The 25,447-nt window shown below is 45.0% G+C and overlaps 1 protein-coding gene across 1 annotated transcript in view; it reads right to left on the bottom strand.

Moving 5' to 3' along the window:
- Positions 1-13,511: 13,511 nt before the first annotated feature.
- The window catches only part of TTC9 (tetratricopeptide repeat domain 9), a gene marked incomplete at both ends in the record, with an annotated part of 28,617 nt that continues 16,681 nt past the window's right edge, over positions 13,512-25,447 (bottom strand). The window contains 2 exons of the mRNA XM_080345513.1: positions 13,512-13,591; positions 18,804-18,986. Coding sequence (XP_080201639.1) covers positions 13,512-13,591; positions 18,804-18,986 — 263 coding nt within the window. The remainder of the gene's footprint in view (positions 13,592-18,803; positions 18,987-25,447) is intronic.

Genomic DNA, 25,447 nt, shown 5'->3' with positions numbered 1-25,447 from the left:
GCAGCAGACTGTGTTCTTGTTTCTAACAATGGCAGCAACAATGCTTCATGCTCCTAGGGTGCTGGAAACACTATTTGCTGAATTCCTCCACACCCAGCAATAGAAGATGGGGCTATTTCAATGCAGTGAGAAATGGGGCTCAACACAGCTCTCTGACATGGGCCAAATAAAGCAGGGAGCTGCAGATCTAGGAGAGAAGTCCATCTTCTACTGCTCTACACAACTTTTCTTCCCCTCTGAGCTACTTTTCAGCAACGTAGCCACGTGCTAGATCCTCAGTTACTTTAATCAGCATTATTTCCTTCAATTCCTTGGGGAGATACCAACATTTGTCTGGATCCAGCCCACATTTTCAGGTTAAATTCCCATGGATTTCCCATGGACACTTAACAGTTTTTTAGATGTTTTTAGCTTGCTGCTGCCACTAAGAGTGGTGAGTGTTTGAATTATTTCCTCTCTGGGCAGAAGCCAAACTCCACCAAGCTGGATGATGAGGACAGGCTGCGTTTTTGTGTGTAACACACTGTTCAATGAAGGTGGATGCTGCATGTTTGTGCCTGGACACTTCACCCGCACTTCAAAAGTACACTTGGAATCTGTGTTTGTCTGAAGATCTGACATAGCAGCATACATCACAGGCTTTACGCCATTATTGGTAGTCTTGGAGAGTAAGGGACCTACCTATTCTGTAATGAATTATCTGGTCTCAGCAATTAACACCTTTTAACATGAATTTGGGAATGGAGCCTGCAATGGGTAGGTAGTTCTCACAGCATCCTACAGTCTGGTTCGATGTAACCAATCAACTACAGATTTGACTCCACACTTGCCACAGCTCTCCCATAGAGTATCAGATCCAAGTCAAAGTTGGCTTTGCCCTGGAATTAGATGTTCACTCATGTTAGGAGATCACTAACATCACTTCAGTGCCTTCAGAAACTTCATACTACCTGTGACTTGCATGGGACTTGTTTCTTCATTGCTCATTAAAGAAGGAAACACGGGAATGCATGCATTAAATCCTACGACCTACCAAACCAAGTCCTCTGTTGCACGTACTTTCTACTGTTGGGAAAGAGCAAACAGCAAGCGTCTTTCTGGATGACACTTGAGCTACTCCCTACCTGTGAATACAGGATGAAAATCTATGAAGAAAAGAATCACAGAATCCCTAAATGGTTAGCGTTGGCAGGGACCTCTGGAGATCATCTAGTCCAACCCACCTGCAGTTGGCAGCTGGTCTAGGTTTACCTAGACCAGATCACACAGTAATGCATCCAGGTGGGTCTTGAGTGTCTCCAGAGAAGGAGACTCCACAGCCTTTCTGGGCAGCCTGTTCCAGTGTTCTGTCACTCTTAAGGTAAAGAAGTTTTGCCTCATATTCAGATGGAACCTCCTATACTTCAGTCTGTGCCCATTGCCCCTCAACCTACTGTTGGGCACCACTGAGAAGAATTTGGTGCCATCCTCTCAACACCCACTCTTGAGATATTTGTAAGCATTGATAAGATCCCCTCTCAGCTTTCTCTTCGCCAGGCTGAACAGACCCAGCTCCCTCAGCCTTTCCTCATAAGAAAGATGCTCCAGACCCTTAATCATTTTTGTAGCTCTCTGCTGGACTCTCTCCAGTCATTCCTTGTTGTTCTTAAACTGAGGAGCCCAGAACTGGACACAGTACTCCAGATGCAGCCTCACCAGGGCAGAGTAGAGGGGGAGGACAACCTCCTTCGACCTGCTGGTCACACTTTTGCTAATGCACTCAGGATACCATTGGCCTCTTGGCCACAAAGGGCACACTGTTGACTCATGGTCAATCTGTTTTCCACCAGAACTCTCAGATCCCTCTCTGCAGTGTTGCTTTCCAGCATGTCCACCCTGTACTGGTGCCTGGGGGTTATTCCTCCCCAGGTGCAGGACTCTACACTTGCCCCTGTTGAATTTCATCAGGTTCTTCTCTGCCCAGGCTCTTCTTCTCCAGGCTCTCCAGGTCTTGCTGAATAGCAGCACAGATTTCTGGTGTGTTGACCACTCCTCCCAGTTTGGTATCACTAGCAACTTTGCTGAGGGTGAACTCAGTCACTTAATCCAGCTCATTGATGAACAGGTTGAACAAGACTGGACTCAGTACTGGATCCTGAGGAACACTGCTAGCTATAGGCTTCCAACTACACTCTGCACTATTGATCACAACCCTCTGAAGAGTATCCAAAGCATAATCTTCACTGGAATCTAGACACAGGTCAATAATTTCCTCTTTTTTTTTTCATTTATCTTGAACATCTTCTAGTTTTCTGTTCATGGTCAGGTGCACGAGCTGCTGAAAAAACAAGACATCCAGGAGAGCTGTGGATTCCAAACTATGGGTTGCATTGCCTGTGAGCTTTGCTTAGAAGGTTTTGAAAGAAACATCTATCTCTGTCTGACTGGGGAATGCTGGGGAAAAAACTTGCAGGGTGTGGTGAACAACATGCCAGTTCTCAGTATTTGTGCTGTTGATCTTGAATGCTCTCATCTTGCTCGAGCATTATTAATCCTACTTGTTTTGCATGATCTGAATGTACCTGACTCTGCAAGGTAATCTAAAAGAGCAGAAGGAATTGCTTCGCCTGGTGGAAGGAGAGTGTGAGTGATGCTCCCAACAGACTGTGACTCTCAGCTGTCATGCAGTGTATGTCTGAGCTGCTAAAGCTCTGCAGACCTTGTGCAGCTGTACAACTTGTTAGCAATACTACTAAACAGGAACAGCTATGTTGATTTCCCCCCATCCAAAAGCTAGTACTTTATGCTGTCTAACTTCTGCTTTGCCTTAAAATTTGGCCACATGTATCCTTTAAAAAGCAGAGACAAGCAGATCTGTTCTTTCTGTGGAAAAATAATTGTGATTTCTGATTTCCTGGAATCTAATAATGTCTCCGTCAAACATGATGCAACTCAGTAAAGAGTGTTGGCTGCACAGATACAAAAGGATCTGATAGTGACACAGCAGAAGAAAAACTGCGATGAGTCAAAGTAGTCTGGGGAGAGACTTGCACATGAGTCAATGATGTCTTGCTAGTGCAAAGGAAATTATAAGTAGGCGTATCGTATGTAGGACTTCTGAAATAATGCTTCTGCTTTATCTTACACTGGAAGGCCACACCTGGAGAACTGTCCTGGTTTCAGCACTACACTCCAATAAAGATGTAAATCACCTGGAAGAAATCCAGAGGAGAAGGAGGAGAACAAGCAAGGAGCTAAAAAACTTGCTGAGTTGCAGAAATGTTGATGGAAGCTGAGAAAGAATAGTCATAGAGAAGAGCCTTTCACAAAGATCAGGAAATGCTGCAAAGCAAGAGAGTAATTTTTTGGTCATATGTGCTGTAGCTGAAACAAGAATTGGTTTAAATCACTGCAAAGGAGACTTAGTTTGAGCTTTAGTAAAAGGTTTCTTAACTTTCCATTTATGAAGGCAGTGGTATACTGTAAGAGAAGGCTTTTAACACCAGGTTAGATAAACATCTCTCAGGAACAGTTTAGCTTTATGTGACTTACTTGCCTTAAGGCAGTGGGGTAATGTAGATGCTGTCTTGATGATCTTTTCCAGTCCTATTTTCAGAGTTGGTACTTCCTCAGATTTATGGTGTGAGATGACATGGCTTGGCTTGCTCATCATGAACAGGCCTGTGAAATCCCTCCAGGGCATCTGTATTTATACTGGTAATGAGTAAAAAGTAGAGATCCCATCTTTTATTAGACGGGATCTTTCATTAGTTAACTGAGTCCACCTGACATTGGATCACAGAGACATGAACATTTGGGATCCCTAGAGCTCCACATCTGTTGCTAGACTAACAACAGGTGTAGTGGGAAATGGCTGTTCCAGAACACTGAAAATGGGAGAGATGTCTCTCAACAACAGCATGTCTTAGAAGAAGATGCATTGCTTGAGAAGAAAATCACAGCTCATTTTGTAATAGGAACTTTTACTAATGATGCTGTGGGATCCTTCATTTTTCTGCTGGTTTGAATTCTATATGCTATAAGTTATAGGATTTTTCTGACTGACAGTGTTGTATTCCCAGCCACTCATCTGTCAAGCTGTACAGTTACCTGTAATCTGTAGATTAAGACCCTATTCCTGCGTACACCTTTTCCTCTTCTTCTGTCACATGGAAATAATTTCCCAGAAGTCAATCAAATGTTCTGAACTGACAAGCTTAGGTCTGCTGAAAACTTAAATTTGGGGTGCTGCTGTGACATGTTGGTAAGGTGATGTTCACAGCAGGCTTTTCTCTTGCTCAGCCCTTCCGTTTTGCTGGGCTACTGACCAGATAACTATTTTTCTGTGTTTATAGGAAAGCCCAGGCCCATGTGATATATCAGCAGGCAGCACCACCTGCCACAAACATTATGAAGCGATGAGCTGAGCCCTTCTGAATCATGAGAGCTTAAAAAAACTCATGGATTTTTACAGTTTGCCTGTTGATGTTTGGAGTCCTTACTACTCAGGATTTAAAGGGCTTTTAGAAACAGAGACCTACCTCTACCTCAGGATGACAGTGCAGTCCCAGCGCCATAGACCTGGAGAGGCAAAAACTGTGAGAGTTGTCAGCAATGGGGATATGCCAGTCAGAGGGTGGCCCTGGCTTCACGAGCCACCCCCGCAGCTTCTGGAACTGATGTCAGAGATTGGCCTCTGGACCACAAGCAGGTCACACATCTGTTCTGTCCAACTGATGCCAAGACCTGGCTTTTTGTGAGCATCCAGGCTCAGTCCCCATACCTTGCTCAGTCAGAGGCCATCCAAAGGACCCCATGAAAGGGCTTGCATCTTAGCTTGCTAAGCATATTTCAGGGAATGGGCTTATGTGCTCTCCCTGAGTCAATGCTCAGAGCTTGCCAACAGGCAGACAAGCCTCAGAGATAGCCTACAGAATTCAGCAAGCTGTTGGATCTAATTCAGCTCCAGCAAGATGCAGGAGACCGGCTCTGAGTGAAGGAATATGCCATTTGCACGTGGCCATTTTTCTAACCAGAAGCTTGTAGGAGGTAATATGAAACAGCCAGGTTTTATCTGCTGCCAGAAGATTTGCTGTAACCCAGTATTGCTGCTGTGTGAAGTGAAGGAAGGATGCAGAGTCTGCAGCTCTATCACCAGCCATTTTCAGGGACCTGATGCCACAATCCATCCAGCACATGACTTTCCCCTGAGGCTGTTCCAGGCCATACTAAGCTGCTTTCTTTGGGCTGCTTTCTTCACAAAATGAGAATAACACTGCCAGGCAGGCTGGCTGAAAACCACCCATTGTTGGTTAAGAAAGTGAAAATCCTTGTGTTCCCAACTGTAAATCCCCCAGCTGTCTTTGCTAAGCAAAATCAGAGAAACACTTAGTCCATCTGTTTCATTCCGGGTAATCTGAATAAGTGCTTTTTTTTTCCTAGCAGCCATGAAAATAATTTTTAATTGTAGTATCGCATGATCAGCAACATTTTCTGTCTAGAACAAGAATTTAAGGTGCTGTTGCAGGAGAAACACAGTGCGACTGCATCTCAGTTTAAGCCAGTGCTGAAGCAGAGGAACTGACAAGCAAAAATATCGCCCCACCAAACTGGACGAGCAGCCTGCTTTATGGACAATTTTGTCAAAAGAGCTGGAATCATGAAAATCAAACTCCCTTATCAGCCTTGGAAAAAAGCTCTCATTTGCTTTGTTTCAGGTCTCAGATTAACTCTGTCCCCAACACACATATTGAAGGTGGGTGGCCACTTCCAGCTAATATAGGTCTTAAAATTATGACCCAATGCATGTTGTCCCTGGCCCAGCCACTCCGATGCTGCTGTCATGTGTTGAAAAACACAGTAAGGCAAGGCAGCTGGTCTGTCTCTTGTTTCACCATATGGAAAACAATACAAAGGCAAAAGAAAGGAACCAGCATTTAAAGGTCCAGCAGACAGCCACTGCCTGAGGTCTCCTCCTTGTGTCCTCAGGAAGATATTGGTCTCACTCATCCTCCCTCTGTCTCCAGGTTCAGAACTACGGTAGGGTTTGGTCACCCAGATGCCCAAGTCCTACTTGGCACAAGTCCTGCTTGTGTCATGGGTGAGAATGCTCGCTACCAGCTCTATATTTTCTTTTTTCTACTATATTCTATTTCTCTATTTACTCTTTCTGTTTTGTTTCACTCCTTCTTGTGTCTCCCAGTCCAAAAACCGCTCTTCCCCCCTGGAGTAAGGGCTTCTGACGGGCCCTTCAGACTTTTAGCTATGGATATCTGTGTCTCTTTTGCCTCCGTTCCTTTTCCCACCTAAGCTCTTCTTTGAGATACTCTCATTCTCCTTTCTCACACAAACAGGATCCCGGGCTGTGAACTCAATTTGCTTGGATTGATCTGTGGGGAGATTTTTCACTCAGGTTGGTTTCCACGTTCAGCGAAGTTCCCACTTCCCTTTGGATATCTCCTTCCTTCTCTCCCACCATGGGGAGTGTGTGTAAGCACTTATGTTCACTGCAGATTCACAGCCAGATGAAAGCCTGCAGAACTGGAAACTCATAAAAGCAGCAACAGGTAACCAAATAGTTGTCCTGCTCTCATTCCAAAAGAGTGAAGGAATCAGTAAAAAGGTGTCAGGACTAGTTGAGCTACAGCAGGTTCTGCTGTGGGATGGAATGGACAGCAGGACAGGGTCTGGTCCAGCTCTGTTTCACACCTTTCTGCCCTCAGGGCCGTACCCCTCGTGCACCCACACACACACTCACACATGCATAGACTGAGGAATGCCTCTGTAAATGCTGCAAACAAAGCTGCTGGTTGAGATGATTTAATAGTAAATCTAGCTTCTGTTACTAGTAGCCAGGTCTTTTTCCTTTCGTTTCAAAGTGATTTTTTTTTTTTCTTGGCAGAGTTCTTTACATAAAACTCTTCTGTCATTTTCAGTGCTCATATTTTGCATTTTGGATGTCAGTATTTCACTGTAGTTAACACCAAACCTTTACAGTACTGAGGTAAGCTGGGGTCTGATACAGAAAATGTAGTTTCACATGAATCACAGTTTTGATTTGTAGCTTTGACAAAAGACAAGAGAACATAGGCTCATATGCTTCTATGAGCTCTCAGGGGAAAACAGTATAATGAATAGAGTACACTGCTGATTCACCCTTCCTCTGAGCTGATCTCCCACCTCTTCTGCAGGCTGTAGTGGGCAACAGGGAGCTCTGGTGAGTGCCATGTATTACAGGTGTCTGAACATGTGTAATCACTGCAGATCTAGTGGCACTATCTGTATGAGGATCTGCGTTGGCTTCAAAGCCCCAGCCAAATTCCTTTTCTTATTCCTTAATTCCCTTGGCAGTTTCACCTGGCTACATTATAGGCTATTTCCTCATCAGTGATGGGGAGTTGCCAGAGGTAGCTACGAGCTGGCACAGGTTCGCACTCTCCAGCAGGCAAAACCGAGTGAAGGGGAGCCCTATAGAAGGAAACAAAAGTTGTGGAAGTTAGTTGTTGCAAAGCTGCTGCTATTTCTAAAACTTAGGTGGCGATAAGGTGACAGGCTGTGGGTAGGGCCTGGGAAGTCAGCCTCTCTTGGAGAGCAGCTTCATTCATTGCTGCCGTGGTTGAATGGTGCCGTACATGTCCCCTTATCTATCCCTGTAACACAGCAGAAGCTTTCCACAGGATAAGGACTGAGCATGAAACTAGGGTAACAAGGTAATTTCCTGGGCACTACACAGTCTGTTTATTTCCTGATTCCCCACCACAGCCACTACTGGAAACAGTTGCTGTAGGCACAGCTCTCCAGGCTGAGCAGAGTTGGAGCTTTGCCTCTTGCTGTGACACAGGCAGTATCTGTCTCAAGGAAGCAAAAGAGAGTTCCCTTCCCTCCCTATATCTGTGGGACCACTTACATGCTCTTCCACCCCACAGGCTGCTAAAGTTACGTATCGCCACAAGTTTCTTCTCATCTTCTTATCCAGTATCTATGAATTTAACTTCTCTAAACTGTAGCTTTGACAGCAATCAGGAGGGTTCACCTTCGCTGAGGTAGTATCCAGGCTGCTAGTGGTGCAGTAGCATAGCCTGCAGCATCTAGTAGACAAGGAACTCCTAAGATCAACTCAAAACAATCTCTGGAAACCATCTCATGCCAGCTGCAGTGATATAAAGTCCTACTAACTGGTTATGTGTACCCTTGGATAGTATTAAGGAATTTGATAATTCACTGCACCCTCCCAAGCATCCCATCTGGGTGGCACATTGACCCACCACTCTTACTCCTTGTTTAAGTAACCCCTGTCTAAGCCTCTACCCAACTACTGTGTGGAGCCAGGGGGTTTGCAGTAGAAACTGGGAAGAACATGAGTGTGCTTCAGGGTGCAGAAGGAAAGGTGAATAAATGAGCAGAGATGAGGGGTAGTCAGCAGGTCCTGTGTGAATATGGTTTGATTTCCCCTTTGGCCAGTGCATCATTCCACGCCACTCCCCACCCTTCACTTCTCCTGCCCCTTGGGAAAGGAAAGGAGAAAGGGTATCATCAAGGGACTGAGCATAAAGAAAACAATGCAGACACAGCCTCTGGAGATCTCACATGGAGCATCATGAGAACAGAGCTGCTCCTGAGCCTGCTGGGCCGTAGTTTGGTGAGAACATTTACACAGATGAAGCTTGCAGCAAAACTCTGGGAAAACAAAATGGAGACGCATGGGGTTGATCTGTACTCAACATCCTCCTCTACATCTTACAGGTTCCTGGGTTCACTAGCAAGTAAGAGTAGCGAAGACCTTTGCCTGCCCGTCAGTTCTGGAAACCAGTCATACTCTCTTCTTAATTTAGACAAGGACTTCTCCAGTCTGTCCAGGTCACTTTTACCAACTGCAATGGTTAACACATACTTGGAAAAATTCTGCAGCTGGCACATGTTTGTCTTCTCCTCACACTTTCAAAAATGATTGTACTGGAGGAAGGAAACCTCCCCCTCTTTCGCCCCCTCCAGCTGGAAAATCACCTCAAATCTTACTGCCCTTTTTCCTGCTGTGCATCCTGCCAATTAAAACTGGGTCTTGTTATGAACTACAAATAACGTGGCTAAGCCTCTGGCCAGGTTTTTTCGAGTTCAATTCTCATTCTGCCCGTGCATCTGGGTTTGGCTTGTATTTTGTATTCCATGATCAGTTCACCCCTCTCTCATTTCAACTTCAGTTCTTGCTTGCTGTCAGCTTTCCTACTGTTCTTCCTGCATCTACCATGCCATTTTGTTCCTGCTGTTTTCACATGTGGTGGGCTCACTCCCTGTTGCACTGGAGATGTTTTAGCCCTGCTTGGTACCTAGAGGGGCCTGTGTTCATTCCCCTATACACCGATGGTGATGACATATGCATATACCACCTGACTAAGCTAAAGCCTTGTCTTCTTGTTTTGGCTTGCAGGGTTTGTATTCTTATGTTTCCATTTGACTGCTCCACAGAAAAACACCATCGACTTGTACTGGACATGACCACCATCAACAGAGGGTCCTTCTCTGTCTCTACAACTCCCTACAGCAATGACTGAGTAACTTGAGTGGGACTGGGTGGCTTCTGCCCACACCTCCACATCTGGCTGCTCCACATCCTCTGCCCACACCTCCACATCTGGCTGTCACACCCAGCAACCCTAGCTGTACATACAGACTGGTGAACGAGAAGCTGGAAAGCAGTCCCATGGAGAGGGATATGGGGCTTTTGGTCAGTGGCAAGTTGAACATGAGCAACAGTGTGTCCTGGAAGCCAAGAGGGCCAACCGTGTCCTGGGGTGCATCAAGCACAGCATGGCCAGCTGAGCGAGGGAGGTGATTGTCCTGCTCTGCTCTGCACTGGTGCAGCCTCACCTGGAGCACTGTGTGCAGTTCTGGGCAACACAGGATAAAAAGATATTAAGCTATTGGAGAGTGTCCAGAGAAGAGGTACAAAGTTGGTGAAGGGTTTGGAGGGGAACCCGTATGAAGAGTGGCTAAAGTCACTTGGTTTGTTCAGCCTGGAGTAGGCTAAGGGGAGATCTTGTGCTGGTCTGCAGCTTCCTCACAAGGGGAGGAGGAAGGACAGGCACTGATTTCTTATCTCTGATGATCAATGACAGAACCCAAGGGAATGGCAGGAAGATGTGCCAGGGGAGGTTTACGTTGGACATTAGGAAAAGGTTCTTCACTCAGCAGGTCGTGGAGCACTGGCACAGGCTCCTCAGGGAGGTGTCACAGCCCCAAGCCTCACAGTGTTCAAGAAGATACTGGACAATGCCCTCAGACACATGGTATGAACTGTGGGGTTGTCATATGCAGGGACAGGAATTGGACTGGATGATCCTTGTGGGTCCCTTCCAACTCAGTACATTCTATGATTCTGTGATAAGGACCACTCTCTGGAAAGGTGTGTAACTCTGCTTAACTGTGGACTCTGAAGGGTCTGGTGGTATACATAAACCTTTTTCTTTGGAGCTTGATACTGGGTTCTCTCCTTTATGGCCAATCTTTATTTCACTCTTTTGTTTCCTGTTAAGGCAGTTATTGGAAAAAAAGTACATGATTTTCTCGTAGATATTCTTAAATTCAGCAGTGGCCAGGAGATAAACTTGTCCTTGGTCTTTTAGGGCCTTGCTCCTCCAGAGCTGAAGAGCCCTTTGATATGCTGGATGTCAAATACACCTTGTCTTTCTTTCTGCAGAAGACAAAGCCTTTTAGGAAGTTTCAAAGGCTCTTCTCTCTCTGACACATGCAGTAGAAGTGGTGATGTGTCTGCACATCTTTCCAGCTAGGCTGCAGACTCTACTGGGATGTTTGATACTGCCAGGCAGTGCTGGCTGCTACAGAGAGTACAGTCCACAGGAGCTCTGTTTGCTTTAGTGGCATTACTGTTGTCTCTCTCCCTGACATGTGGAGGGCCCCCACCTAGAGTTTTGTCCGTGTTCCACTCAAGCTCTGTCTCACTGTGCAAACACACAGATGCTACACAGCTGCAAAACAGTCCCTGACTCTGTTTTCTCTTTGGTGACTCCTTCTTCCAGCCACTGCTGTGAGTGTGCATTGCTTGCAGCTACCCTGAGGGTCAAGCTGCATAAGGACAACCATTTTCTGCAAAAAGTAGGTTGTTGTGCACTACCTGGAGGCTGAGATCTTTTTCATACGCACATTCACAAATTTCTCACTTTGCCCCACACTTTGCAGTGCTCCTGGAAGGAAAGAAGTTGAGAACTGAGGAGATTGCATTTTGCAGTCTGCTGTGCCCTTTTTATACTAATGTATACATGGGACTGATGCCGTGACAGTATGTCAGTGAAGCCATTGTGAGGGCTAAAATTGTTTCCAGACAAAGTGGCAGTCCATGGACCTACATGTCCAGTGACTGGAAAATGCCCTTTCTCTTACATTAAGACTGTGAGTAACAAGCCTGCCTCTGCTTGCCTGAGCTTACCTGGGGCAGAGACTGTTTGTGTAGATGGTGTCCTCTCCTCTTGCATGGCCTGCAGGATGAATCCTCATTTCAATCATAGTGAAGGGACACATGCAGCTGTGGGATGAACTGTCATGAGCAATATGAAGTATGGGGTGTCACCTTTATTTGAATTTGCTGTGTGCTGTGATGCATTTATAATATGGAGGACTGCATGAGCCTGAGAACCAGAATTGTATTAGCTTTTTGTATAAAGCACCAGGTACACCTTACATGCATCCATGCACAGCTACGCCTAACCTTTTTTTTCTGATGTATTTAATAATGATCTGCAGAATTTCCCTCATTTGCCCTCCGTATCTTTAACTTAATTTTTGTTCTAGTAGCAGTTGTAGCCTCGTTTATTGCTCCAATATGCATAATGGTGAGCAGAGGTGATTGCTATTTCTGGCACAGATGTATGAACCATGGGCCATCTGAAGATAGCCAGTTTTTTTCAGAGACAACAAAAGAGGTTTGCCTTTTCTCTTGATGTTTCTCTATCAACTCTTTCAAATTTTGGCTAGAGAAAAATGCTACAAGATACCACAGCTGGGATGTGGGATGCTATAGCCAGCTGTCTGCAGACACCACATCCACTGGGGCCACAGCATGCAGCACTTAGCTGAACTTTGTTCAGCTCTCTATGTTTCAGTGTTCATGTTTCAGCTGAGGGATGAGCGAAGTAGCTCTGGGTACACTCACTTCACACTGACCACCATGGGATGAGATCACTCATGTACATCCTGCAACTGGGAACAGGTCCCTGTGGACCACTGATGGGGCAGTCACACTGGAAATGTGTTTGTGCCATTACTGGCACAAAGAGAAAAGGACCCTTGAGCCAAGGAGCCTGAGCTCTTAGAAGCAATCAGAGTGCTGGAGGAGGTCTAAACAGGCCCTACAGGCTGCTGAAATAGGCTCCAAAGCTGTTGATCCTGCTCTGTTTGTCAGCACCATGTTCTCCTATTAAAGAAAAAACTGGACACAGGAAGCATCAACACAAGGTGGGAGAATTAAGACCTCAATCCAATGTACTAATAATACTTAGCACTGTACATCACTGTACTGTTACTTACAAACATTAACTAATACATCCTCACAACACCCCTGCGAGGTAGGGAAGTAGTATTATCCCCAGTGTACAGATGGGGAAAACGAGGCACAGAGAGGCTAAGTTGCTTGCCCAAGATCACACAGCAAGGCATTGGCAGAGCCAAGATAAGAATGGAGACGTCCCTTTTTCCCCACCCCATGCTGCCGCCCACTAGACAGTGTTGCACGTCTGGACATGGGAAACCCAAGAGGTCCCTTCGAAAAGCAATGCCTGGACTTGTTGCCTATTAATAATTTTTATTTGCCTTTAATGAATTATTTCACAGTTTTTCCCTCACACTGTACACCACACTTTCACAGTCCATTCAGCATTCTGTGGTAGCCCACAGCCTTCTCCTCGGGCACTGGGACAGCTCTGCGGGGGGTTAGTAGGGTGCTCTGTGCTTTCATTAAGAGGATGTTTAGAAACAGTTTTCACTGGCATTAGACTGGGAGCATGTGAGTTCTTACTGGAGACCGGTAACACACACTGGAGACGCAGGCAGAGGGAACTGATGGTAAAAGGGCATTCGCTATTCCCTGCGAAATGATCAGCAGCTCTCTTGGTTTCTTTAGCTCTTCCAGGCTCCAGTGAACATTGGGAAACTGTTTGTCTCCAACTTGCCTGGTCGGGAAGTTGTTGTTCCAGGGTTGCTTCCCAAAGGGTAATAGGCAGTCAGCTCAGGACCAGAAACGAACCCCAGCATTGCCTACTCCAGATGTGTGACACCGTCTTAAAAAGGTTGGCTGTAGCCATTGTGCTCTCCTGCCATGGGGAAGGGGTATTACCACGACTGGCAAGAAGCCATATCCAGCGTCTAAGTCTCTTTTTTTCAAAACTGGGATTCAATGAAGAGCAAGGGAGAGTGGATGGATGAGGAGATGAGGATGAGGCAGAGCAAACAGGAAAATCCACCAAATGGGCTTCTAGGAAGGAAATGTTCCCCCTTTGGGCACTTCAGCTGAAGCGGCTTCATTTTCACATGGCTTCTTTCTCTCTCTGGGAACATCTGCTGAGCTTCATCTCTGTCAGCTGGATATATCGTATGACATTGGTATCTGCAGGGAAAGAGCACACATACATGTACAGTGGTTATAACTCCCTGCAGAAGACAGAGACACTTTACCTTCATTCTTAGTGCACCACCTGGGAAGCAACATAGCTTCAGCGCTGCCTGCAGGAACAGCATCAGTTGGAAGGGGCTCTGAACCAAACCCTGCAGCTTTGGTTTTGAAAAGCCTGGTCTGATTTGTGCTCACTATCCCTGTTGCTCACAAGTTTACCTCAGCTACTTTTTACCTTCTCACTGGTTACTCTTGGTCAGCACAGCTGAATTTGCACAGTGGAAACTATCCAGGTCATCCCTGCCTGTTCTTGTGGAACAGCACCACCATTGGCTTCCATTCCCTCAGTGCCTGCACACAAGCCCCTAAAGGCATTTTGTGTAGAGTTATGCTCTGCCTTTTCACCCTCCTATTCCTTTTACAGCCTATTTCACCTTTCTCACATTTTTTTCCATTATGAGTTGAATTGGGAAGAGCATGCTACACATTCTCTTTGTACCCTTTCTTTCCATAAATTTCATATTTGGAGGTTCTTCCAGCATGACACTATCTGCATTTTTGTCATATGCTGTATGCTGCACACTGCCCTGTCTAATGAAGTTCCTAGGGGCAGGGAACCACTGATTCATCCCTGTAGAGAGCTGTGAGGTCCCAGAACTGTGCAGGTAATAAGCTGAGCCCTCTTTTTCCTTCCAATATTTCAGTGCATCAACACAGCACGCCAAGCATGTGAGTTTTGTTTTACCTCCTGGCCTCAGCAATGAGGGAAACTCTTCACCCTGAAGCCCGGGCTGATCGAAATGAATATGCTTCTCCAGACAGAACAGACCCCATGATTCTGCAGTCACAGTTAATCCTTTCTCAAATCATGTCGATTTACTATCATGAGGATGACTTCCCACACACATGTCACCCACACAGCGGCAAAAGCCACATAATATCAGATGCAAGCAAGCAAAAAAATAGCCACTTTCACTTATGTATCAATTGAGAAATGGTTCTTCGCTCACAAGCCTTACTCAGGCTCACAGCCTTACTCAGGCAGCCAATCAGGGCCAGATTAGTCCATTTAAGTTATTAGATCCTCAAAACCCAATTTGAAGTGCACTGCAGTCTACAGTCAGAAGGCAATATTGTCTCCTCCTCTTCCAGACAGCTATGTGCCCCACACCAGCTAAGGAAATGAGAAGTGCTTGAACTTTCAAAGAGATGAACAAATTACTGGTAACACATCCAGCACTAGCAACTGTGGGTATCACACCCACCAAAGCAATTATGGGTGCAAAGTTTCCTTTAAACATGAGAAGGCGACATCTCTATTTCACCCTCAGCCAGAGCTGGAACAGTGGGAGACGGATTGGCTTCCCTTTCACACAGACCTCTCCACAAATGTGCCATAGGGTAGCAGTGGGCTGTGGCAGTGCTCTTGCAACTTCTCAAGCTGTCTCTGGTGAAGTGGGTCTCCCTACTGAGTCTCTGTAGGTTCAACTACATTATCCTAGTGAGTCCAGATGAAGGAATTCAGTGATTAAGCTACTTGCCCCGTTTAGGGCATTCTTAAAGATCAAAGAAGTTCTGCTGTTGCTTATGTTAGACAAAGGTGCACCAGCATCCTGGGCTGTTCATGCATTAGCATTTCAAACCAACCCAGCAAATTCTAAAGCAGCTTTTTTTTTTAAAAAGAGGATTGGTTTTAGTTGCACAGCCTCCTGGAGCAAAGAAAGTCAGTTGAGGGGGTAGTGCTGAATTTTAGGCCTAAAATACAATCAGTGCATGTGGCAGGCAGGTGACTAAGAAGCTGCCAGCAGTGCAAAGGCAGAGCTCATGGCTCACGGCAAGTTCAGAGTCCTGCTGCGCTGCCTGCTCGTCACTGCAGTGTCTCTGCTCTGTGCCCTTCCAGGCTTTGATGGGCTGCAGCCTGGGAAAACGTCACTGCTGCAGAGGTTCACACCATGATCGTCTGCCCAGGGCAGGAGACAAGTGACAACTGCGCAGGTATGTTAGGAAATCACACCTGAGTGGGCCTGCAAGGACTAAATGCCTGGCTGAGAGGGCAGAGGTGGTTTTCAGCGGATAATTGGGCAATGAAAGGTTGCCAGCTCCTTCTGGCTTCCAGGTAAGGTAGCTGCTGATGGCACAACTTCACTTACCTGGCAGATTTCCACATACCTGGGAAGCTGGGGCAAAATCAGATGTAGCCTGATAAGAGGGTGGGAGATACTCCCACTGTGAGCTAGTTATAAATCTCCCAGGCAGGCCTTGGTATGTTTTGCTTCCTTTTTGAGGGCTGCTCTTTTGCCAAAGAGAAATGATGAGGGCAGCACTGTTTACAGAAGAGTTAGAGTTTTGTGAGGTCTTTTCCATCAAATAGTATTCTGCCTGCAGAAGTATTTCAAAGCTAAATGTTAATGAAGGCTCTCAGCTCTCAGTGAGGAAAAAGTGATCCCCTTCTGCTGATGTGGGAATAACAGGTGAGGACAACTCAGATGAGGGGTCAGACCCATGCAAAGAGATGCTGGTAGAGCTGCAATTGTCTCTGGGTCTTAGGACCATGCCTGTGCCCTTGTGCAGAGTGACCTCCTGACATTTTGAAGGTCATTTCTGCTCCTCCCAGTAACTTCAGAGCCCAGTTGCTTATCTGCTGTGCAGACACTGTGATTTGGGTTTTACTCTGAGGACTTCTGAGTTGGAGGTGTCGAGGAAGGCAGCTCCTGAGCTCAGCTGTGATCCTGCTCCATGCAGGATGGGAAATCTGGCATGTATGTGCAGTCTGTGTGATGTCCAGACATGAGCTTTCAGTGCAGGGCCAGCAGAAACTAACCATGTGTTTTTTGATATTACCAGGTCAACTGATGATCTGGTCTAAATCCCAGTCAGGACCTACCTTGATGATGTGGCCCTGTAAGTGGGAAAGAGCTGAATAAGGCTTGAAGGTAGGTGAGGTGTACGTTTGGCTGCCCTTCCTGCACCAGCCTCTGGACATAGAGCTCATGGAGGGTTGCATGTATGCTTTGCACAACCTATCAGTGGCTTCACTCTCCCTTAGTAAGGGGGAAAGGTTACACAATTATCTTCTGTTATTTCCATCTGCTTTTGTGATTTTCATTTGGAGGTGGCATAAGAAATCAGGCTAAACCCAACCTTCACCCTTGTCAGACAGTAAATAGCCATAAGGGATTTGCTGTGCTGACAGCCCTTTAGAACAGTAAAATCCTTTGCTAGCTAATTCCTCTTTACTATTTAAAATCTCCCCCACCAAAGAGAATAACTGCTAATGATTTGTGCCAAAAACATTCCTTGTTAGGAAAAAAAAAACCCAAACAAACAACCGAATAAACCCCAAAACACCACACAGAACACAACTGTAATAATAACCAAGTGTGTTTACCAGTGAGCCTAGTGAAACCCCAGGTAAAGAGAAACAATTGTATTTTGCAGATGGAGACACTGACTTATTCCAGGTCACATAAATATTCTTGATAGTGTTACCTCATTCCTACTGCTGTGTTTTAACAGCTGCATCCTTTCTTACTGTATGCATTCAGTTCTTTCCCCCTGAATACCCTTCACGTTTTCCATAATCATAAATAAAACAGCAGACCAGTGGCCTTGAATGGTCTAACAATAGCAGGGAAGAGTCCCTGATGCAGAGCTGAAGGCCAGAACTGGTTTTTTTGTATACATTAAGGGCCTTTGGGGATATTTTCTGGTATGTTTTTGCAGCAAGCTGTGGTATTTTAAACTGCTGCTGTTGAATAAATAAGTATTTATTTCAAGAAGCAATGAGGGATACCAAATAAACAGTATAGAGGGGTGGGGGGAAGCACAGAAATACATATTTTATAAAAGGAAGCAAAGTGGTTCAGCTAAAAGGACTTTTTCACATCTGAGCCTAGTCAGAAACTCAAGGTTAGGATAACTTCTTGTTTTCCACTATTTTTTGACTATGTTTTCTGTTGCATAGGCTTCTCCATTTCCTGTTTCTGGCAAGGGCTGAGAGCAGAAGGGCACGCTGTAAACTAAAATAGGCTAAACTGAGCTTTTAAGCACATTTGCTCAGGGGGTGTGGGGTGCACAGCTGTGCTGTCGGATTGCCCGGAGCCCATGGCCAAGTGCCGCAGATGGGACCAGGCAGCCTTATGGGGGTGGAAGAGCAACGAGACTCCAACAGACCCTCCCTGGTGCTCCTCCAGGACACAGCCACCGCAGGAACCCTGCAGGGCCAGCGCCTGTAGGACACAGAGCATCTCCCTTGCCACCTCTTGTTCCATGAACATCAGCTCCACTGTTCTCTGCCAGGGCCCAGGTTCACTCCTGTTTCATGCTCAGTTCTCTCTTCCCTCTCGGGTTCAGGCAGAAGAGCTGCTCTGTGGGATTTTCCTTGCACATATCTTCCATTTTGCTTTCTTACAATCCTCTAATTTTTCTTTGAGTATTATTTAATATTTCTTTGAGAATTGAGAAATTACTTTCTTTTCACATAAATGGTTTACACAATAGTGGGGTTTTACATCTCTGTTAGGCGGTTCTCTGAAAAATAAAAGCACCATTGTGGCCTTCTGCATGCCTTCTGAGGTTGGGTAGGTCAGCACAAAGGTGGCAAGGCTAAGTTGTTCACATATATAACTTCTTGGCTGTCCCAAAATGAATTGTTGGGTTTTGACAAGCGGATGACAGATACTTGGCTGATTTCATAGTAAAAGTTGAACCATCCTGATGAATACTTTGTGAGTAAATGTCTGTGTCTCTGGTCAAATTACAACACTAACTCTTTACTGGGATGGTGGAAGGCATGGCTATTGGGAATTACAAATAGTCTCCTGACTTTGCTAAGGGGAAAAAGCTTATTCTCAAAGAGTCAGAAAATGTAATTGTCAGGACACACTCTTCACCGCCCTGCTTTCTTCTTCAAAAATAAACTAGGGAGAGAAAGAGAGGCAGGATCCCCCCCGCACAGGCGGCATTCCAGCAATGCTGTCATCTTCCAGGTTGTGCTGCAGCCTCCGCAGTGGTTAATGTTGGGTCACTGCAGCCTTGCTGCAATACCAGAGTGCTTGAAGGGGAGTATGGCTAAAGATACAGTGAGTCATGCTCACCCCTGTGGAAATCAAAGCAACCAAGTCAGGGACAGACTGAGTGTCATGAAAAGAAATGCAGAAGCCCTCAATGTAAAGCCACATCCCTGTTCCCCCCGCATCCCCCATACCTGTTGGCTGGCGGGATCTTGCCTCTTTCAGGTAGTAGAGGGCCTTGTTGTAGTCACCCAGGTGGTAAAATGCCACTCCCGATCGATAGAGCGCCTTGAAGTTCTCACCTTCTTTCTGGAGCACTTTGAGGCAGTACTCCTTGACTCGCTCGTAATTCACCAGCTCGGCCTGGAGCAGGCAGGCTGCAAGGGATGGGGGAGACAGACAGACAGACAGACAAACGTTATTGCCGTTATTTCTCCCTGCTCCTGCAATTCGTATGGGAGAAGAGAGCAGCTTAGGTGAGGGAAATGACTCAGATCCGTGATTCAGCAAGGGTGCAGTCATACGAATTGTTTGTCAAACCCAATTGTTCACAATTTAAATATCAATGCTTCTATATTTGGCATTGCAAAGTGAAGGTATTGTGTTTGCTCCAGGGGCCAGTGGGAAGAGATTGAGAACATAAACATCCCTCCACAGAGTAGGAACAGTGTATGGTCTTGTGACAGCGACTGGCTTAGTTTGTAGTAAAATTGCTTCTCAGGCTGAGGGCTGGAGCTCAGGAAACTATAAAAAGGCAGACAAACAGTCATCTGACAATTAAAAAAAAAGATACTAAATTGGATCCAATTTTGAATTTGTCTTAATCCAAGGCTGTTAGATTTACAAATAATATACAAATAATGCAAAAACCCGCCTTTTATCCAGGAGGTTCTGTATGGAGTTTTGCTATAGGAAACAGCAAGAGGCTCTGCTCTGTTGAAATGTGCTGCTAACAAACCAAAGGCACCTGGAGTTGTGGTACAAGGAACAAATGTGCTCGGCTGTGTGCTTTCTGCAAAGTATTGCAATGCAAGTTCATCCTGAGAGGTCAGTTCTGCTGATTTCCTAAAGGAAAAGGTAATCATGGAGAAGAAACCACGTGCTGAGGGCTCTGTGTGCTGAAGGACAATTGTTGCATGAATGTCAAGGAGCTGAAGAAAATCCCTGCAGTGAGTTTCCCACAACCAGAAGTGAAATAAAGAGGAAAGGGCAAAATCCTTGAGACATGCTTTACAGCTCCATTTGTGGCTGACTGTAGTGCTTACTCCCGTAGACTAAACTTCATTAGGTGTAAGAATGGTTTGAGAAATGCTGACAACAATAGGACATGGTGCAGTCATGGTCTTTGGGAAAATGAAGAAAGTTGTGCTGTTCACAAGCCCACCTGGTGCTGTAACCCAAGGTAACTTTGGGAGTGACAGGATTTGGGGAAGGGGGAAGGCGGGCAGGATGCTGCTGCAAGGATTAGTTCAGAGGCTGGCAATGTCAAGTGCCAGGACATGGAGAGATATTTCCCATGGCAGGTGGTGTTACTCAGTGTGTCTCTGGCAAAGAGACTTGCTGCTCCTGGAAATCCAAGTCGTCACAGTTCAGGTATCACCAATGAACAGCCAGACTTTATTTTTTGCATAGTAACTGCAGCTAAGAGGATATGATGCTGGGTCAGGAATATGCTAGAGTTCTTGATCCCCTTCCCCTGCATCCCTAAAGTAAGCCCTGTACCCTCTCTGTACCTCACTTTACATGTCATGAGCAGGAGTTTGGCCAGATGACCTCCAGAGATTCTTTCTGACCTATGTTAGTCCACGTCTATGATCAGTTAATGTGGACATTCCTTACCAAAGTACACGTTTAAAGCTTAAATAGCTAACCAGTACAAACATAAACAGGCTTTTACCAGTAGAGAACTGATGGTACGGATGTGTTGAGCAAGGACTGCAGAACTAGCTCCACTGCTGGTATGGTTGGCTGAGTGACGCAGTAATTACAAACAAGAGCTTTGTCCCATTTGCTTTAATGATGGACTATCAATACATTTTAACAGCTCCTGCCATTAAAGTGCACAGGTATTTCAAAGGCATCTGGTTGCTCACTATTTGACTGCCAGTTAAGAAACATATATGTTTCTAAAAGCTGCATTTCCTTATCTAGAATTTGTTCCTTCCTATTTGTCAAACATTGGTTTTTCTCACTCAGTTTCTAGTGGACCTTGAAATGACTGTGCCTCGTTTTCTTTTATTTTTCAAAGCTATTAAAAAGATGGCTGCGTAAATTTACTGCTGGCTTCACAGCCCTGGAAATGGGATTGCATTGTTTATCTGCTGACCAGTAGCATGTACAGCAGTGGCAGTAGCTTTCTGAACGCTGCCAATCTGATCCAGCCTTTTGGGTTCTGTGAAACTGCCTTTCAGAGCAATTGAGGGGGGTGTATTTTGGTCCCTCTGTTCATTTACTTCTTGGTATTTCCAGTCAGAGTCACAGAAATGGCTTTGTGAAAAATGACAGGCAGTCTATTCATGTATATTAACTCAGTAATTCCATATTGGGCTTATTTCACGGTTTGGTTCAAAAGAAAATGAAACGTCTCCCACATCCTGCTAATCCATAAACCCAAATGGGCTTCCAGATACCCAGCTGGGTTCTTTCTGTGACTCACAGTCACAGTAAAGATTCTGCAGGGCATCCCCACTACCCGTGCAGGCAGCAGAGAGGAGTCAGTACCACATGGCCAGCAGGAGAGATGCATGTTTATCCGGACGAAGCGAGCAGATGGGTGTGCAGGAAACAGTTCTGCTGGAAGAGCTGGCCATTTGGAGAGCCAGCATTGGAAGCAGTTCTAGGAGATTAACCTGGAGGGAGTATATCCCTTAGAAATATTTAGAGGTACGTGCTTTCAGTTCTTGGTGGACTGAAATGATTTTAATGGACTGTGATTCAATGCAAATATTGAGGCTGTTAGTAACGCACCTTCCAGAAATGGAAGAGACATGGAATCCTTGTACTTCCTACGTAATTCAGTCAAGGGGAAAATTGTTTTGAAAATGTGTTTCTTTCCTAAGCAGACATGCATCTCTGGTTGAGAGTGTTTGTTTACCACATCAAACACCTCATCATCCTCCTTTTCGGTTCATAATAGGCCCCCAGTGAATCTTTCTGAGGAACTGATCTCACTCAAAGAGACCAAATCAAGAGGTTTATCCAGCTTCTCCTCCTGCTTTCTTGAAACGGAATGGGCTTGATACCGCATAGCACCATGTCTAGTAGCTTTTCAGTGATTAGAAGCGTGTCCTTTACTTGCAGGTGCAAGCCTACAGTCACCCATTCCTTGCAGGTCTCGTTGTCACTGTAATACAGCATCCACTGGCTACATCTCTCCAGCCCAGAATGCTGGGTGTCCTGCTTCCCGGCAGTGTGTGATGATTATCCATCACACTTGCTTATCATTCTCTATTTGGCAGCTGATTTATTGTGTCATCTTAAGCAATAAGTAACAATCAGTTTTTAAACCATGTATGTCACATGGTGATGAAGAGTCCCTATCTCTGTAAAATATGCCATTTTGAAACTACTGGGTGAAACGTACTATGATGCGAGGGAGAAGGTTAATGCTATTAGCTCCAACGGAGGGACCCTGTCCATCTTGCTTCCCACCTGACTGTTGATGTTTATGCAAGGAGACAGTAATTTGTCTGTTTTTCTTCATAAGAGGAGTGTTAAGTCCATATTTCTAAGTTTACTTTTCTCAATCTATGCCACCCAGTTCCATGAGTTGGATGAATTTGAGAGGCACTGTATAGATGTGGTACCAGTAGATAACTGTACTGTCAGAGCTAATTTGTGTGGCCCCGCTCAGCACTAGGTTAGGCAAAACAAAGATTAAAGTACCTGTAGAACCAAAACACATCTTTCCAGAATTCCAGAGTACCTTTCAGGAAGATATCTAGGCTTGATGGATGCCAGCAAGAAAGGATACTTGACAGCCCTTTTCTTTCAAAAGTTAATTACTTTGTTTAAGAAATGTCACTACATTTCTCTATTGATTTGTTTGTTTGTTTACTTGCAATTACTAGCCACACTTTTGCTACCCTGAAAAGCTTCTGTTTGCTTGTTTTATTGGTACTCTGAGACTCTGATCAAGTCACTCCTTCATCTTCTCTTTATAGCCTGCATAAAGAAATGCCTGAAGTCTCTTTCAAAAAAACTCCATATTTTTCAGCTTTCCTCACTTACATGGCTGTTCTCTGAGCCCTCAAAATGATGCTCATACGAAAGGACTGTTAGTTAGCATTTTATCAGAGATAAAATCAGACACCTTCCATGTGAATACCTCTGCTGGTTATGCAAATAGCTCCGTTTGGCCCAAGCTTTTGGCTTCTACTTTTGGCAGAGATAGTCCAAAAGCCTGGAAGTAGGATGTATGGGTTTTAACATGGAGATTTTGGACAACAATATCAAGAGCCTTGCCTACCTGGCAATTTTCACCAAAGGGTAAATCTGCCTGCCAGAACAATCCTCCAGACACGGTTTACACCAGCAGCAAGACTCCAGCGGAGCCAAGGCTCAGGACCTACCCATGTTGCAGAATACTTAGGAGAGTGAGCCAAGTTACTGTGCAAACAACGCTGGCATATCCCTACCCTGTGGCATGTTCCTTGGGTTCAGCACATTGTGTTAGTCATAACAGGAACTCCATTTGCTGCTGTTCGGGGCGATGAAAATGCCCCTACCCTGCAGGAATATCTGGGGTTGCAAGTTCGTATTTCACAAACTCCTGCCTTGTTTGCAGTTCACTGTCACTCAGGCAAGCTGGTAGCACTGCTTATTTTTCATAGAATCGTAGAATACTTTGGGTTGGAAAGGACCTTCAAAGATCATGTAGTCCGACCCCCCTGCAATGAGCAGGGACATCTTCAACTAGACTGGGTTGCTCAGAGCCCCGTCCAGCCTAGGCTAGGGAAACATATCTTATTTTTCCCTTGTTAAAGATCTCTGGTGACTGTCTCTTCAGATTTGTCTCATGCCCTCTCATTGTTTGGCTTTGCAAACTGAAATCCGGCAGATATCATTTGTGTCAAGCAGGTGCCTTCTGTTATCCCCAGGGTAATCTATAGCTGGCCAACTGATAACCTTCTGAAAATAAAACCAGTATAGTACTGCATATTGTATTTCATAGAGATGACTTAGAGTTTGATACCCAAATCCATGGAATATTTTGTTCATCCTGGGCACAATTCATTCTACAAAAAAATGGGGATTTGTAAACTTAGAGAGCATGAAAATTCTCTTACCGGGTCACTGGTTATAGGAAGAAAGAAGTTCAAAAATGAAAATCAAGCTGAGAGGGGTTATCTTAGTTATGACAGACTGGCAGACATGCTTGCAAAGGGTGGAGGCTGGGGCTGAGAGCCACATGGGGACACAGGCACAGAACTGTTGGGGTGGTGAAAGGGGAGAATGAACAGGGAGTTGAGGTCTACTGAGGAGGCAAATTCTGGGGGGAGAAGTGGTGTTAAGAGTTTGCGACAAGGTGCTAAGGACGTAGAGACACAGTGAAGGTAGCCTGAGAACCAAGAGGAACATTTACAATGGTGAAATCCAATCACAGAAAACTCGTCTCCCTAGAAGCGTGTGAGAGCACAGCTCCTCTAGCAGAATCTAACCACAAGCACAGTCCTGTTCCGCACTGGCTTTTTCTCTGCCGAGTATAATCACCAAGGGACAGTAACTTGCAATGCCAAAAGGTAGTGTTTGCTAACATTGCATGGAGACTGGAGCAGGTGTCCTACACAAGAGCTAATAGTAAGTCACCACTCTTGTGTACCCATGCAAAAGGCTCTGAATTCAAACGACCTTTGTTTTCCTCCTCTTATACTGGGGGAAAAAAAAAAAAAAGTACCTGTATTGATTTGTTTGGTTGCAAAGCAGAGAGAAGTAGCTAAACCCATTATTGCTTAGACCTGAAGTAGATATTGTCTTTACCGCATTTATTCTTGACTTCACCACTGGAGTTTAACAGCCTATGTAGATTATTATTCCTTAGCAAGTGCTAGGTACTTAAACCACTACAAACTCAATGTCTGTTTCACAAACCGACAGTGTCATTCCCAGAAATAAACTCTGCAAAATACTTCGCTTTCTGATGTGATCTCACCCTAAGTAGCCAGCAGCTCACTCAAGATCTGTTTAAATTGCAGGAGATGGTGCATATTCTTGCTCTGTTTCCATTTTGGAAAACAGATGACTGATGCTTTGATATAACTGCTTCAGGGTTTTATTCAGACATTTGATTAAGACCTTTATATATCATTGAACAGGCTTTGTTCTCCTATCTCTTTAAGACTTGAAATAATAGGGCAGACTAGGAGAGTCTCATACTTCTGTTACTTCAGAAGGCTTGGCATCCTCCATGGCAACGCTCCTCCTCAATAAAGAGAAAACACAATGCTAAGTTCTGGTTTAAGTATTTGGGAAGAAAAACTATTGGAATATAACAAAACAAAAGAAACAAACAAAAATAAATGGGAGAGGGGGAAGGGAGAAGGAAAAATGCTTGTCCTGGAATAGTCAGCAATCTTCTAACCACACCACTAATGGATGTATCATTAATATCTGTGTGCTGCAATCTGTGTAAATGGTGTTTACAAAAAGCACATGGAGCTTAGTGTCCACGGGAAGAATTAAAAGGGATACCATTACTACATGAGATTGAAATTTTCACCTGTGTGTTAATAATTTAAAATGTAATTCTAAAATAAATCAGGTATGTGTCTCATAAGATGATGCTGAAAATGTAAAGGGTTATCTTAGATTTAAAGTCACGTTGGACTTAAAACACTGT

The sequence above is a fragment of the Nesoenas mayeri genome, assembly GCF_963082525.1.
Source record: "Nesoenas mayeri genome assembly, chromosome: 5".
Taxonomy (NCBI): domain Eukaryota; kingdom Metazoa; phylum Chordata; class Aves; order Columbiformes; family Columbidae; genus Nesoenas; species Nesoenas mayeri.
This window is presented reverse-complemented; position numbering and strand designations above follow the sequence as displayed.